This window comes from Indicator indicator, chromosome 24 (genome assembly GCF_027791375.1).
Source record: "Indicator indicator isolate 239-I01 chromosome 24, UM_Iind_1.1, whole genome shotgun sequence".
Taxonomy (NCBI): domain Eukaryota; kingdom Metazoa; phylum Chordata; class Aves; order Piciformes; family Indicatoridae; genus Indicator; species Indicator indicator.
In genome coordinates, this window is record NC_072033.1 from 7,035,025 (window position 1) to 7,050,719 (window position 15,695).

At 44.6% G+C, this 15,695-nt stretch overlaps 1 protein-coding gene across 4 annotated transcripts; it reads right to left on the reverse strand.

Annotated features, from left to right (window-relative positions):
- Positions 1-34: 34 nt before the first annotated feature.
- Positions 35-14,308, reverse strand: UBE2V1 (ubiquitin conjugating enzyme E2 V1). 4 transcript variants are annotated; one of them, XM_054391780.1, is made up of 4 exons: positions 14,278-14,308; positions 4,325-4,473; positions 905-1,030; positions 35-509 (listed from the first exon to the last, which is right to left on the reverse strand). In XM_054391780.1, the coding sequence occupies exons 1-4, from the start codon at positions 14,297-14,299 to the stop codon at positions 363-365; spliced, it is 444 nt and encodes a 147-aa protein (XP_054247755.1). In that variant the 5' UTR covers positions 14,300-14,308; the 3' UTR covers positions 35-362. The 4 variants fall into 4 exon arrangements, with proteins under 4 accessions (XP_054247755.1, XP_054247756.1, XP_054247757.1 ...); XM_054391781.1 differs by having other exon boundaries at positions 14,284-14,299; XM_054391782.1 differs by having other exon boundaries at positions 4,325-4,464; positions 14,278-14,299.
- Positions 14,309-15,695: the final 1,387 nt, after the last annotated feature.

The following is a 15,695-nucleotide window of genomic DNA, read 5'->3' on the forward strand; positions in this document are numbered from 1 at the left end:
AAACCAACTCAGGCCAGACACACAGCAAGGTGATTGTGGGATGTATGCTTTCACAGTTAAATTAGATGTGCCACACTGGTCTTGACAGTAATAAATTTAAATAGACTTTTCCTGATACCAGAAGTTCAGCTATGTGGACAGTGGTTACACGACAGGATTATTTGTTATAGCACAACTTATATTTCAAATGAAAAAAAAAAATTAGTATCATTTACAGTATCTCAAGAAAAACTTCCTTTGAATGGGAACTTCCTTTCCAGTATTTTGAGGTCTACAAGATGCATCTAGAAAATTTACTACTGTGGAAAATGAAGACAGCTTAAATTGAATAAGGGGGGGCATGTTTGTTTGTTTGTTTTTAATTAATTGCTGTAACATTGTCCTTCAGGTGGCTGAGGAAGTTTCATATTTTCTTTAGACATCATTAGACGCCGAAGCTCTTGCAGAACAACTTTGATACTATAAGAATTCTGCCATTTTGCTAGGACTGATATGGCTCTGGGGTCCACCTAAAATAAACAAAAGAGACCATTCCTGTCAGAATCCGTATCTTTGATATACTGAACTCCCCCCCCACACCCTCCAACTAAAGGTCCTACAAGAAATCTGGATGGGAGAAACCAAAGAAAGCAAAAGCAAGCAAAGTGGTTTCCTAAAAGCATAACAAATCCCCGCATGATGCAACTATTTGTGAGTGACAAGACAGCAAGAAAAGTAAATTCTGTGCTTCGATTTCAGAACACACTTGGCTCAGACACTTCCCTTCTATCCCTCTTTCTTTCCTCACAAAGCAAATGGCAGCAGCAAGCAGTATGTGGCTAAGCAAGCTGCAAGTATAAATAAAGCAAGAATTCAAAGCTGCACATGAACATCATATTAAAACGAATAAAAACCAAAGACTTACCACTCCATTAGAACTATTTACTCCATTCATATTAATTTTTGTTACAAATCTTACAAATGGAGGTGCTTCTGGATACTTAGGCCCACATTCTATTTTAAGGCTGTATATTCTGTTTTCATAAATTGTCTGAGGGGAAAAGAAAGGGGGGAACAATTACATCAGGCAGTTCAGTAAGCATTTGGTTCAAAGAGTGGTTAATTCAGGAACGTGCAAGCTACTAAACATAAGGGCAGACACTTATATACTGAGCTGGCCACCTCTGGTTTGGGTTCATTTTATAATATTCAGAGCATCAAATGCTACACCTCCTCAGGGTAATAAATTCTACTGCTCTTTTAAGCATCAAATTTTCATATTAGGAATAAACCTGGCATTGCTTCCCATTCACCAGTTGAATCATCACATAGATCAGATACCTACTTTTCAACCAATCTTTGGAAAGCAGCTTGGTTTTATCAGTTTACTAATCAGCCACACTACCTTGAAACTGAAGCCACAACTTTAGCTTATGCAACTGTCTAAAAGCAGCCTGTCCTAGAACTGCACTTGAAAAATACTCTTTGGTCATAAACCAATGTGCTAATTCTCAGAAAGAGGAATGCTCCAAGATTCGACACATTGCAAAGCACATCCTGATCCCAAACAGCTTTATCACTTCATCTCCACCCAAGTAACATGCTGTGCTGCTACTCCACAGATAACAGACATCCTGAATCATGAGTCTGTAAGAAATCTACAGGTAAAGAAAAGAGAAAAATGTAACAAGGCTACTCTGATTTTTCAATACTTAAGTAAAAGAAACAACAACAGTTAATGTTGTGCTGCATTCTGAGAACAACTGGGTTTGATGTGATGATCTGGTGCAGAGCTCCAGTGCAGCTAGGCAATGCAGGCAGCTGGCAGAAGCATACAACAGGAACAGGATCATCATGGGGAAGTTTAGGCAGACAAAGCTCTCCAGATTTAGAGCTTCTGACACAATTTCCTGCACCTTCAACACCGCAATGAACATTAAACTCCCAAGGTAGAGACTATGAACAAAAACCCAGGCAAATATGTGAGTGCAGAAGCCCAGAAGCAGCCAGCAGGTCCTGCTCAGATGCAGCAGCCAAGCACAACAGCTCCACCAGGATCTCAACCACAACTGCCCATGTACAAAACCTTAATATAAAACTCCATGTGAGCCTTTCAGGAGGCTGTTACACTCCTGAATGACTTAATATTTTCTTTCATACTAATGAGCATTTTGATGTAAATTACTAAAAATACAAGAACTGACTTCCTGATTCAGCTGGTTCTTATCTGGGCAAATGAAGTTGGCTGTGAACCAGCCTGCAGCTACCCAGCCAGCGCTGGCTGGTAGCTGTACCTCTTGGTCACTTCTCCAGCACCCCAGTCAGACAGCCTTTCACAGCTGCCTGCCCAGCAAAGGCAATGACAAAATGAATTCTGTTAAAGCTTTTGGGGAAACAAGTCACCCATCAGCTTTCCTTGGCCTGCCCAGGTCTCCTGGCTGAGACCCTGAGCATGTCTTGTACACAGAGCAATGAACAGCCCAGAGGTCTGTGCAGGTTCAGGGTCTTTGTAAATAACAGCACCACAGTAAGACTAGAGCACAGAAAGCCCTAGCAGCGCACATGTCTATAGCCAACGTGAAATATGTGCAGATAAAGCTGAAGTTTTGACAGCACCACTGTTTTTAAATAGCTTGTATAAAAAAGATGAATCACTGGCTGCAAAACCATCCACACAAAGTCTGGGAAGGAGAAGCATGCTTCCATGTAAGGTAGCAGGGACACTCAGAGCAGCAGCACAAATCTAACTCTGCAACACAGTTCGTTTTTCCCTCTGGGATGCCCAACATAAGATTCTGCCACCTGCTACGAGTGTGGCTGCTTTCTACCCAGAAAGAAATGGGATTTAGAAATTTATTTCCAGAGCCAGTACTCCCACATCCTATTAAGAAAAGAAAAAAAAAAAAAAAAAGGTCCTAATACACCCAAGTATGAACAGTGCTAAAAGCAGGACAGCCACTTAGCAAAGCTCCCAGGGCATTTCTCAATACCAGCTGCTGCTTTCAAGCAGTAAGCTCAAAAGAAGTCAAGACACTTTAGGAAAAGAAAATAAAAATCTATATTCATAAGTGTGTCAGAAAGACAAAAGAGGCACAGGTGAATCACCTTCTGTGCTAGTCCTCCAGCCATGCTTAGCAGGATGACAGGAACTACAAACTTCTACCACTGCTGACAAGTCAGCATGTCCCTGTCTGCACACTGCAGTTTCTATTTAATTTTCTAAATTAGATTTCAAGGTTGCTTAATTTTTCCATAAAGTATATGCACACAGTGAGTCTTCTTCACAGTCTTAATGCAGGCTCATTAACACTCTCCTAATGATCTAAAATCAAATGCTCTTCTAAAAAAATTATGCAGGCATATCATAAACAAACCACTGATGGGGAGATGTTAACAATGGCAGACAAAGAAAAGGTAACTGACAGAATGGAAATACACAGGGCAGTGTCATTATTTAAGGTCTGTAAAGGTTTCCATAACATAGATGGAAAACACTGGAATTGTTGAGAAGTGATACTGAGGCCAGATATAGAAGACATCCTCTACTGCTGTAGGCAGGAGAATCAGCTACTTGCAGTTCATGGTCAGGGTGTTAGGGAAACAGACCAGGGATACACAGTGAAACTGGAGACAACGGTCAAGTTTTGCTTTTAGGATACATGCATAGGGACAACACAGAATTAAGTCCTCAAGTCCCCTGTTAGAGTGGAGACTCACAGTTTAGCAGGGTTTGGGGACAAAAAAAGAAAGAGAACACAACAATACTACCACAAAGACCAGTAGCATTACAACAAAGCTACTTCAGGAGAGAACATTCAGAGAATAAATCGAATTCATTAAAATTTGAATTTCCTGAGTTAGCTGAAACTCTACAAGAGCAAGTCAGTACTGCTGCAATAAAAAACAACCCATAAACTCAACAAGAAACAGCAGAAAGACTAAGCAGTACTGAACAAAACATCCATGTTTTACCTACATCAGCTCCACATGTAATCTCACTAGCCGAAGGATTTTAAACCTTGCTGTATTCAAGAGTACAGGATACTAGAATCCTGGAATCTCAAAAGTTATGTCTTAATGAATCTGTAAATATAAAGCAGACATGTAACAGAACTAGCCAGAGAAGGGCACTGAAAATATTCCAAATTATAAGCAAAAAGACACATGGATACATGAAACCCATTATTATAGGGAACTTGAACCTTCAACATAAATCATTTGCTAAGAGTGGGGTTTTTTCACTTATTTGTGGTTTGTTTTCTACTTCAGTGGATAGATTAAGAGAAAAAAAGGGAGAAGATTAAAAAGAAACAGTACTACTTTAATACTTAAGGTGGATACTTACTCTTGGAGGCCCAATAATCATTCCTGTCCATCTTGTAAGTGTCATATCCTCATCATCTTCAAGGCCCCAGCTAACCGTTCCATCACCTACTCCTTTCTGACCTTCCTCAAGTTCTTCCAACAGACGAAAATTACGAGGAACTTTTACTCCTGAAAACAATCAGGAAAATATTTTGAGTTCATAAAGCTAGGAAAAAAAATAAAGCTAGAGTGATTTCACTGACACTTTTGGTCATTCTACAGAAAACAATTTGGGCAAAAACACAAAAACATTACTATTCCTTGAATGAAACTATTTCAAGACTACAAAAAAGATCCTCATATTTAGCTTGGCTTTTACAAACAAAACAAGGTATCTACAATTAAACATGCTAGAATGCTGCCAGGCAGGAAAAGGAAGGGCAATCTCTGCCCATTCAGAGATCCACAGGTGTTGTGAAGCTCTAATCAGCACTTGTCTACATGATGTAATACACGAAAATGTAGAAGATTGTGCAAAATGACACCATGAGAAGCCTGACATCACTCACCTCATTCAGAGCTTTTAAAAATACCATTCAAAGCAAATAAAACTCTTTCATAACATTAGTAGGTTAATCTGAAGTTAATTTAAGTGGGCTTTGTCAGCAGCAATAGCATCCTTTGTACTTATGACCTCCACCACCAAGGAACTTCAGCACTTAATTGCTGGCACATTTATCCCCAAAACACAGCAAACCAGGGAAATCTTCTTATTTCCCATTACATTAATGGAAAACAATGGTATAGAGAGCTTATGTGACGTATCCAAGGCCACACACAATCCATGGCAAAGGAAGATCTTGAGCCCAGGCCACAGATGATTTATTACTCATTCTTCTTTCTGGTAACTGTACCTTAGTCATCACAAAATTGAAATGCACTCTAGGCCATTACTATTCCTTTGTATTGGGTTTGCATGGCAAGATTTTGATGTTGGGGGCTACAAGAGTGGCTTTTGAGAAGCTGCTAGAAGATTTCCCTATGTCAAATAGAGCCAACAACAACAGGCTCCAGGACAGACCTGCTGCTGGCCAAGGCTGAGACAATCAGCAATGGTGTTTGTCTGGGATAGCTTAATTAAGACAGAAAACCACAGCTGTGTAACACCAGTAGCAATCAGAAGAGAGGAGTGAGAACATGTTGGAGAAACACCTCTGCAGACACCAAGGTCAGGGAAGGAGGGGGAGGAGGTGCTCCAGGTACCAGAGCAGATATTCACCTCCAGCCTAAGGTGAAGACCATGATGAGGCAGGGCCCATGGAGGGCTCCATGTAGAAGAAGGTGGATGACTACAAAAGTTGCTGTGGTCCTGTGGGAAATCCACAAAGGAGCAGAGTCCTGGCAGGACCTGTGGATCCATGGAAAGAGAGGAGCCCATGCTGGAGCAGGTTTGCTAGCAGGACCTGTGACCATGTGGGACATTCATACTGGAGCAGTATGTTCCCAAAGGACTGCACCCCACAGAAGGGACCTAGGTTGGAATTAATGAAGAACTGCAGCCTGTGGGAAGGACTTCTGTTGAGGAAGTTTGTGGAGGACTGTCTCCTGTGGGAAGAACTCCATGCTGAGCAGGGGAAGAGTGTGAGGAGTCCTCCCCCTGACGAGGGGGAAGCAGCAGAGACAATGTGTGACAAACTGACTGCAACCCCCATTTTAAAACACAAATGAGTCTATGCCAAATCTACACCTTCACCTCCCAGCAAGACCTTCTGTTTCCATGGCTGCTAAGCAGTGCACATCTTTGGCTGTGAAAGGAAATGAGTCAGGTGGTGAAGCCATCACCATAAGATTAACCAAGTGCTAAAGCCTTGGCGGTAACAGGATAGCTTGGGGACCACTGTCACCTCCCCATTTCCACTGCACAAAAACCTCCAGTGTTCCCCCTCCCAGTAAGTCTTAAAAGTGTGAAGTATGTATTTTGTGTACCTCAGCCACATGAAGGTTCAAGTATGCAGCTCATACCTGAAGGATGACAGATTAGCCACTCCATTTTTAATTACATTCCCAGTGCTCTCCATGCTGTGGTTGGGGGAGGCAGAGGAGAGCAGTCTAGCTCCAGCACAGAGGATAAGAGCTGAGGGACAAGAGAAACAGACGGAGTGCGAGCTGAAGGACAAGGTGCCACTCTTCCTTACACACCCCCCACCTATCCAAGTCTTTCTGCTGCAGCAGATGCATGGCAGGGATGGGGACTGGGAATGACTCACAGCTGCACGATGCCTGAAGCTGCTGTCTAGGCTTCAGCCCTGCCTGTTGGCACCCTGGGAAAGAAACACAAAAGACAAACAAAAGGTCCTTCTAGAGGGTGAACTCCACCCTCCCTCTGACAGCAGCATTCTGAGGCAGGTGATGCCACAAAGGAAACCCTCCCTGGCTATTATTAGAAACCCAAGCAGAGCCGCTCCTGCTACTGGAGTGACAGGGGAAGCCTCCTGGAGTGCAGGTCCTGCCTCCCATCGGTTGTGTTGCCACAAAACAACTCTTCTGCACCACAACGTCATGATGCTTAGCAGGCATCGTCTCAGTCTCCACACTTCAGTACCTGAAAACACCACTTTGCATTCCCCAGTGGCACGAAGACCCTTTACTCATGTTTACACAGACCACCATGACTCACCTAGGAGGGATCAGCTCTATGATGAGCAGACACAGGCCACACACACCAAGTAAGGGAAACAAAAATATTGCCTGTCTGCCCTTCCTCTGAGTATCACAACCCCTGCTCACCAAGGCAGGAATCCTGCAGAAAGAACATGAAGTGATCACGTAATTAAAAATGACATCACCACACAGGTATCTGAGGAGGCCATGGCCAAGTCTGAAAGGCAGCCTTAATTCTGGCATTTGCTAACCAGAGCTAGGCTTGGCTTTTTACAAACTTACAGGAAGGGAAGGCAACTTTACTTCCGTGCTCTCCCCAGATACAGCTGCTCTGATTCAGCACAAATTCAGCATGAATCACAACCATAAAAAATTCACACAGGATTTTATAGTTCTCTGACAAGCCTGAAGTCTACAGTGAGCTCGCTAGTCGTATCGGGCACCAGGTCCCATCACAGGGAAAAAGTTAACTTAAATGATCACTAATTCTGCAGCAACTGCTCACTTGTGAGCACTACAGGAGGTATAAAAAGTGAAGCACCTGTATTTGACTCTTTAGGCTCTTCAGAGACAACAAAACGATCATGGGAGATGATTGGTCACTTTACAACAAACCACCCTCTCCAGCAGTAGCACTGCCTTTTAAATATTATTTTTTCTCCTATGTTAAAGCTCAGAAGTGTAAAATGGAAGACCAGCACCTCAGCCACTTCAGGAGGTACACTCAGCGTCACAGCAAACATGATAATCAGCTCCCTTCCTGACATGTTCTCAGGAGATTCAACAGGAACAAAACCACACATATACATTTAAAAGACTATGGCCATACGATCATAAATGCTTTTAAATAATTTCTAAACAAGCTGTCCTTAAGCAGGGCGGAATAAAAGACCAGATTCACCCTTCTGGTCAGCCTGGAAAGATGCACAAAGCCATTGAGCCAACTCAAACTCCTCATTTGCAATGGCCTGGAGCAGTCATGGTCAGCTACCACATCCTGCTGGGACCAAACCTCAGAAACCACACAAACTTTATCACTTATATGGGAGCACATCATCAACATGTTTGCTGTCCTTCAAGATCCCTAGAAAGTGATGTGATCTGCTCTAGGCGTACTCAGTACTTGCCAAGTCAATTCCATGGCTAAACCATGGCAGATTCAGAGTTAGATGTCCTGTGCCAGCTGACACACCATGAGTCAACTGCCTATCTCCCTCCACCCCCCAATAAATACGTTGCATAATCTTTTCAGTGTAGCAATGGTGACTTTCAAGGCAGTAACCAAACCAACCTGTTTTACTGAGAGTCCTTCATTTAACACAAGAAAACCTAAATAAAGAGGCAATTAAAAAGTAATCAGGTTGTTGAAAGTACTTTCAGTTATGCATTTTAATTTAGCCTTCACTTGGGCTCAAGACTCCTCTCAAATGGCAGCTTTATTCGGTAGAAAAATACAGTAACATCTAGATAATTGCTTCACTTGCAGCTTGCCTGACCACACTGAAATACTGCCAGAAATCGAATGGAAAAAACATTTTGGAGCAAAAGGAGATATTTAGTATTAATCACTACAGCAAAGCTAGGAGAGCTGAATTATGACTGTATTGTGCACCTCGCAACCCAGCTGCTTTCTCAGCAATGCGCCACAAGACTGAGAGACGGCAAACCAAAAAGGTCTTTGACCATGACTACTCAGAACCTCACTAAGGAATGTTCTGCACTAGGAAAGAACAGAATTATTCTGGAAGAGAGTTTAACGCCAGCCTGGAGTTTTACAGACATTAAAGAACTCTCAGACTAACTTTATATCACAGCACTACTAGAGATACACAGACACGCAAATGAATGTGCCTTATGATAGCTTTAAGAGGAATCTTCCCAGTCTGAGATTTTCCTTATCTTGAATTTACATTCATGTGAAGGACACAGAATACTTTTAACAAGTTAAAACCAACACATTCGGACAGACTATACTTTTCAGTCTGTTCATTTTCCCCAGTCATACAGTGTAAGCAATTCCAAATTCATACACCTTATCAAGCTGAAAAGGGGACAGTGAAACCAGCAAAACAAGGTGGAAGTGTGCCTTTGAGAGCAGATCCTCTTCAAAGTCAGTAGAACAAAATACAAACTTCTCACAGAAACTTCAAGAATACATTTCTCTTTCCTTTCTAAGGAGACATCAAATTACAAGCATTTCTCCTCAGGTTTAAAGCACAAACAGACCACACAGAACACCCCAGAGAAGCAGACAGAAAACACACTTCACTCATTAGGGGCTCTAAGAGGGAACCATCTTTTTGTTGAAGGTTTCTTGACATCTTCACCAATAACAGGCAACTTATCAAACTGGCCTCTCGTGTCAATTTTAACTTTCTGTCTAGCTCTTGACTTACAGTAACTGAAGTTAACTGAAATCTGAGCTTCAAACACCTCTTTTGCTTAGTATGTTATTGCCCTTTGTTGCTTGGTATTGTGTCTTTGAAGTTCAGTCTTAATTACATCTTTTCCAATACATCTCTCATCTCTTTTCAGAGACTGCAACTACTGAAAATTGGGCATCTTACCCCTGCAGCACTGCAACTGTAAAAAATGAGGAAATCATTCCCTGTCACAGTGTTACATAAAGTATCTGAAGTGATGGAATGTTTAAAACTGAATAAAAAGGCTTTCAGCAGCTGTCACAAACACCTTCAGGAGACAGGAACTGGAGACATCGTCTTTCTAGTCGTGATTCCCACTCTCAAAACGCAGACGGGTTCTCAGATGTTTTGCAGATCCAAAATAGCTTCCTGAGCACATGAAACAATCTGAAGTGATTTCTCTGCAGTGCAAACCAGAGCACTGGTTCTGTCTTTCAATACTTTCAGCAGATTACTTGGAAAGAGATCATTTAAAACATTTGTCTAGGGCAGACTGGCAGTATCCTTCAGGGCTGAAGCCAAACAAAGCTTTCCAGCAGCAGAAAAGTTAAAATCAGATGCATTCTACAGCTTGTATCACGGATGAAAAGCAAAACGTTACCAGCTCAGCTAGAAGTTACTCTAGAAAATAAGTCACCCTGAACAAGCATCCTGAAGAAAGTCTTTACACTCCATCTCACTGGGACAAGCCCACCGCTTCCTCTGCCTGCTGCAAAGGACTGGCTGCTCCTGACCCAGAGCTGCCAGCTCACCTCCAGCTGCCTCTTCTACCCACAACCCATCGCTGGCTTCTCTTCCATTCACACCACCCACAAGGTGAACACACAAGCAGGTTCTCAGATTTTAAGATAAGCTTTGAAGACCAAGAGGCCACAGGGGTAGACTAAGGCAGTTACCTGTTGGGAACAGGACTCTTATCACCCAAACTGACAAGCACAGGCAGGAGCGGCAGAGGAGAGATGCACTGCCCCCAGCTTTGCTTTTGGGCTGGGGCCAGGTCAGGCTTGGGAGGAAAATGCACAAACTAATCAGCAGCTGGAAACACAGTAATTTCAATCTGACCTGCAACAGTTAAAAAACACTCTTAGAACCTGAAAACCCCAGCCTTCATACACCACACCAAGCTTGTCAGCATTCTGTCTGCTATGATCCTTACCTACTTACATATTTAACACTCTAATGAATCATTTTAAATTCTCAGCCAGAATGGCATTTTTCAAATACATTATGTAATTTATACCACTGTACATGAAAAGATTCAACTGAATATAATCTTGTAAGAGTTTTGAATTATTTATCTTTTAGTTAAACTTACTGCATCCTTCCATTAAAAGGCACAAGGAAGCTCTGCAACAAACTCCTTCAGCACCTGCTATTTCAGGTGCTCTTATGAGCCACCTTATTTAAGAAGGCATAGATTATCTTCCCATTTTCTCATCCATTACTTTTTCCCTACCCTTGAGTATTTTACTTACAGACTTAGAAGGTACTTGGAGGATGGCAATATTTATTTTGAGATAGCAATGACTACTGCATGCAGTGCACTCCAAAGGAGACATCATGGTCCATTTGCAGAGGCTGGGTACACCTTCTGTACCCTTCAATACAGTTTCTCCTTCACTGTAACCTCTCCTTTGCTTTTCACAAGCGTAACTTTGAGTTTACTGTGATATTACAGGTCCACCAACAATATACTGTACTTAAATCTGTGCTCTTCTCTCTGTCTCTCTGTTAGGAGCATTAAGCCACAAATATCAGCAGAATTATACACCTCATGAATTGTCCTTCTGGAGTTCTTCACATTCCTCTGACTGGAATAACTTAAATCTGGGCAGATTGGTCTACCACTCAGTTTTTCCACGCTGTTGGTAAATACACAGCCCTCCAACAGACTCCCTAAAGTGACATAGGAGAGAAAAATGGGTCAAATGAGATTGTTAAACTTTTCTCAGGATGATAAGGTAAGAGAAACAGGATTCCACAGGCCAACGTGGTCAGGTTTTGACCCACTGTAACACTGGAGTCTGCAGCACAGTGACATGGAGCAAGCTCCTGTACTCTAACTGCTACACTGACACTCCATGCAGCCCAACTTCCCTGCATGGCCACAGAATATGGCAGCCTCTAAGGAACCCTTGATTTCTGGCCTAGATCAGCTCTAGTACCTGAGCCAGGGAAGTGCCCCTGCTTGACATTTCAGTCTGAATTACAGATGCATGCTTACAGTGGGGTGTCTGTATACAGTCCTCTACAAAAAGCCTTGTTGGAATGATTAAAGTCAGTTCTCTCTTTTCATATTAATTGTGTACGAAATCCACATTACCAGTAACACAGGATTCTCCTCTATGTGATACTGGTGGTCCTTGCATCACAACATTTCTTCCAGGTGAGTATTTTCCCCCTGTTCATTACTTCTCCCTGTTTATTGATACCAAAGTAAGGCTTACGTGTCTAATTCTCAGGAGCAGCCCTGTGACTTTAAGCTACAGGGACATTTGCTACCATTTCTATGATTCTCTTTCTTCCTCTGGGTCAGTAGCTGCTTTTGAAGAAGGGCTGAGTATTTTTCATCCTCAATCTCTGTTTAAGCTCTTTTGCTGAACCACTACAAACACAGGATATCAAACACATTCAAGTGTTTTATAAACAAATACGAATGGATGTAATTAAACAAGTATTGGCAAAACCTTTTTTACATGAGTAAAGATATTACTAAGCTACCTGCCCAAATCCCCAGAATGAATTGATCAGAGGTAGAGAACAAGAAGGTGTCACTTCCAGCCTCCATTTGTAAGTGCTAGTCAATACCTTCAGTGCAGTGTCAAGAAGGAACCACACACACTGCATTGCAGTGCCACTACCAGTACCTGGACACTGTGTTGTTCTCTTTTATCAGGAGACTCTCCAACCTTTACTAACGCAGAAGACCATCCTGGCAGGTCAGGGTATGATTATACCATCAATGTGAACTGCTAGTCTCTATCTGAAGGTTCTCCCATAGTGAATTTAGAGTTTACTGTAAAAGTTCAGTGTTACTGCAACACACGTATAAGTCACACACTGATTTTTTTCATTGTTCTCCCCACCTCTTCCCAGAAGCAGTTAAACACACAAGATCTCACGAGCAGCTGAAGTGCAGTGCTTGTCAAATGCCCACACCTGGCTGCATACTTCCAGCACTGAAGAAAGGAGACAGCTCTCAGAAATCCAGGAAATAACAGGAAGCAACCCAAAAGGCACAATGTGGCTAGCAGATGATGGTGAACAACAGCTTATCACAACGCCTGTTCACTGCAAAAGGAAAGCTGGGCTACAGTAGGACTAGCTTTGGACTTTATCGCTGCAGACAAGCCCCCTTTCCACACATACCCCTCTGTGACCACCCAGACAACTAATTCACGAAGCTACACTGGCTTACCAAGGAAAATATTTGTCTTGTTCTTCCAGCCAAATACAAAATGAAAAGTCAGCAGCTTGAAAAGATTATTGAGAAAGTATGGCAGCCAGAATAATGTGACATAAGAGAGGGGAAAAGTCCCTACTACATTTTTGGTGTATTTTAATCAAGTGTTCCAACTCCTCACAGTCACATATGTTCAAACACAGATCTGTGAAATACAATTCTCAGAACATCTACTGCATTTTGGAAGTGTTTTTCTAAATTTGACTTCTATGAATTATCTGCATTGCAATGGTTACTTTTAAAAGTTGACACTGGTTGATAGAGACCTATCCATAACAAAAGAATTCCAAAACGTTTTTGTTGTATCTTCAAGGGCAGTCTTCTGGTGATCTCATAGTCAAACTTTGGAGGAAATAACTTGAAAGCAAGCATTACAGTAGCACATTGAAACCCTCTATGTGCTGATGAAAACAGGAAAATGAAAATGGCTAAACAGAAGTGAAACTAATTTATTTGCTCTGTCAAGTCCATTAGAGGATGTCAGCAGAAAGAAAAAACACTCAAAATCTAGTTGCAGTACTTTTGTTTAATGCGTAATGATAAAAGCAACGATAGGATTTGTTCAACTGCTCAAAGAAGTGGAGGAACAATTTTAAAGGGGATAAAAATACCCCAAACGACTTCTTGAATCATACACATCCTGACAAGGAAGTACATCTTTCTGATGTAACAGGAAGATATTATCATTGAAAAAGATTTTTAAAGCAGCTCATTTCACCCACGTAACTCTAATCATGGCTCACTGACCAGAGAGCCGAGGGTCAACCCTGACCACACCGAACTCACCGGAAGAGGAGTACGTTAAGGAAAAGCTTGCACGGCGGCTCTGCGCGGCCAGGATCAGCCGCTGCGCCGGGCGTGCTCAGGCTGTCAGCGGCCGGTGCACCCTCACCCCAGGCCCGTATCTCAGGACCGAGCCACGAGCTACGGGCCAGGCCAGCCCCGATCAGGGGATCCCGGCCCTGGCCGCCTGTCCCAGCGCCGCTTCGCGGTGCCAGCTCGCAGAGATCCGGGACAGGCATCTCGCAGGCCCCGGGGTGGCTCCACTCAGCCCTCCCGTCCTCGGATCGGACTCACCCAGCCGGGGCCGCTCCCACCGCGAGGCCTCGGCAGCCCCCGGGGAGGAGCCGGCCGGAGAAGCGCCGGGGACTGACTCCACCACTATTCCCGGCCTGATTCTGGGCCTCGCTCCTCGGACCGGCCCACACCGCCGCCGCCGCCGCCACCGCCGCCCCCTCCTCCCCTGCAGCCGCCGCCGCCCTCGCCCCTCCGCCGGGCGCCTCCCGGCCTAGCGCCTGCCGCCGCCCCTCCAGCCCGGACCAGGCTCCTCGGCCGCCAGTAGCCCGCTGCGCCGACGTGCGCGGGGGCCGTGGCTGCCGAGCGGTGAGGAGCGGCCCCGCCCAGCTCTCCCCGGCCCGCGGCCCCGCCGCCCCGGCGCCCGCTCACCCGCACCCGTGGTGGCCGCCATCTTGCGCCGCTGCCGCTGGAGCCCCGCCCCCTACCACGACGTCAACGCAACGCGGGAAGTGCGGCTCCGAGGGCGCGGCTCGGGCGGGTGCGCTAAAGGGAGGTCGCGACGGATCAGCTGCACAGAGAGCTCCTTGATTCACGTAGGCTGCCTGCTCAGCTTCGAGGCGCAGGCGGGCTCCCGGGTGGAGCGGACCAGTGCTGTCGGGGCAGCCGAGGCTCTAACAGAAACCCTGGGAAGAACAATCCCAGGGAGCTGTGAGACGCCAAGCATTTAACAGCTATTAAAACTCCAACGCAGCGCTAGCTCTGCTGCTCCACAAACGGTCATAGGCTCTTGGTGACAGCCCGATGCTGCGCATCGCTAACCTATTCTTGCGCCCAGCCAGGGCAAGCCCAAGGACACCGCGGTGCCCCGAGCAGGAGATCTGATCTGCCGCTTTTTGCCTGGCGCCCTCCAGCACTCACAGGTTCCACCCCAGCAGCACCCAGTCCGGCACTGGGAAGTGGGCAGTCAAGACAGTCCGAGGGCCTGGACAGCCTCGGCAGAACAGGGGACATGGAGCACTGCCACACAGAGCTCGCTGTGCTCCAGGGACAGCTCTCCCATACAGGCTTGAACTAGCTGATGGGAACCTAGAGGAGCTGTAGCCTGAAGAGATATAAGGAGCGTCAGGAAGATCTGCACTGCTGCGTTTTAGTCAACAGCATTTCTTCCCCTGATCCTCTCCATCGAAAGGAAAAGAAGGGAAATTATTTCTGCTTTGTCTTGCAACACCTATTCCAGAACCCGTGCCCTAAGACACCACATGAAAATCTGCAGAAACAATTACAAAAGCAAAATGTCTTGAAGACCATCAGGTATCTGCTCTGAGCAGCAAACAACCAAGGTGCTGGTTCTATAAATTATTCTTTAAGGCTGCTTTAAAAGAGCAGTGTTGGTCTTGCTAGTTGGATTTTATTTAATTCTAAGCTTTAGCATTAGAATTCAGTATTGCTGTCTGAGAGCAATAGTTGAAGCCAGCAGGGAAGCAGCTAGGTGGCATGAGAGCTCAGAGAACCTGGCCAGCAGATGGGGAACCAGCCTGCAGAAGAGACCCTGCTGCTCACCGGGCTGCCAAGCTCACCAGGACAACTCTGTTTGATAGAAGCAGCCAGAACTCCAACCAGCAACTTCCCTTTCACTTTTTAGGCCTGTTTCTAGCCAAGTTCCAGGAGGACTATACACAGGCCCCTGCACCTGAGCCAAAACTTTCTAGTTTAGCCCTGTCTCATATTGGCAAGTCTGCTGATCCTGACCCTGATGTCTTGTGCTATGGGCCAAACCCACTCCCTTGTTTGTCCCCAGTATTTCAGAGGCATCAGACAGGTCAAGGCTGCAGACCAGTAGAGACAAC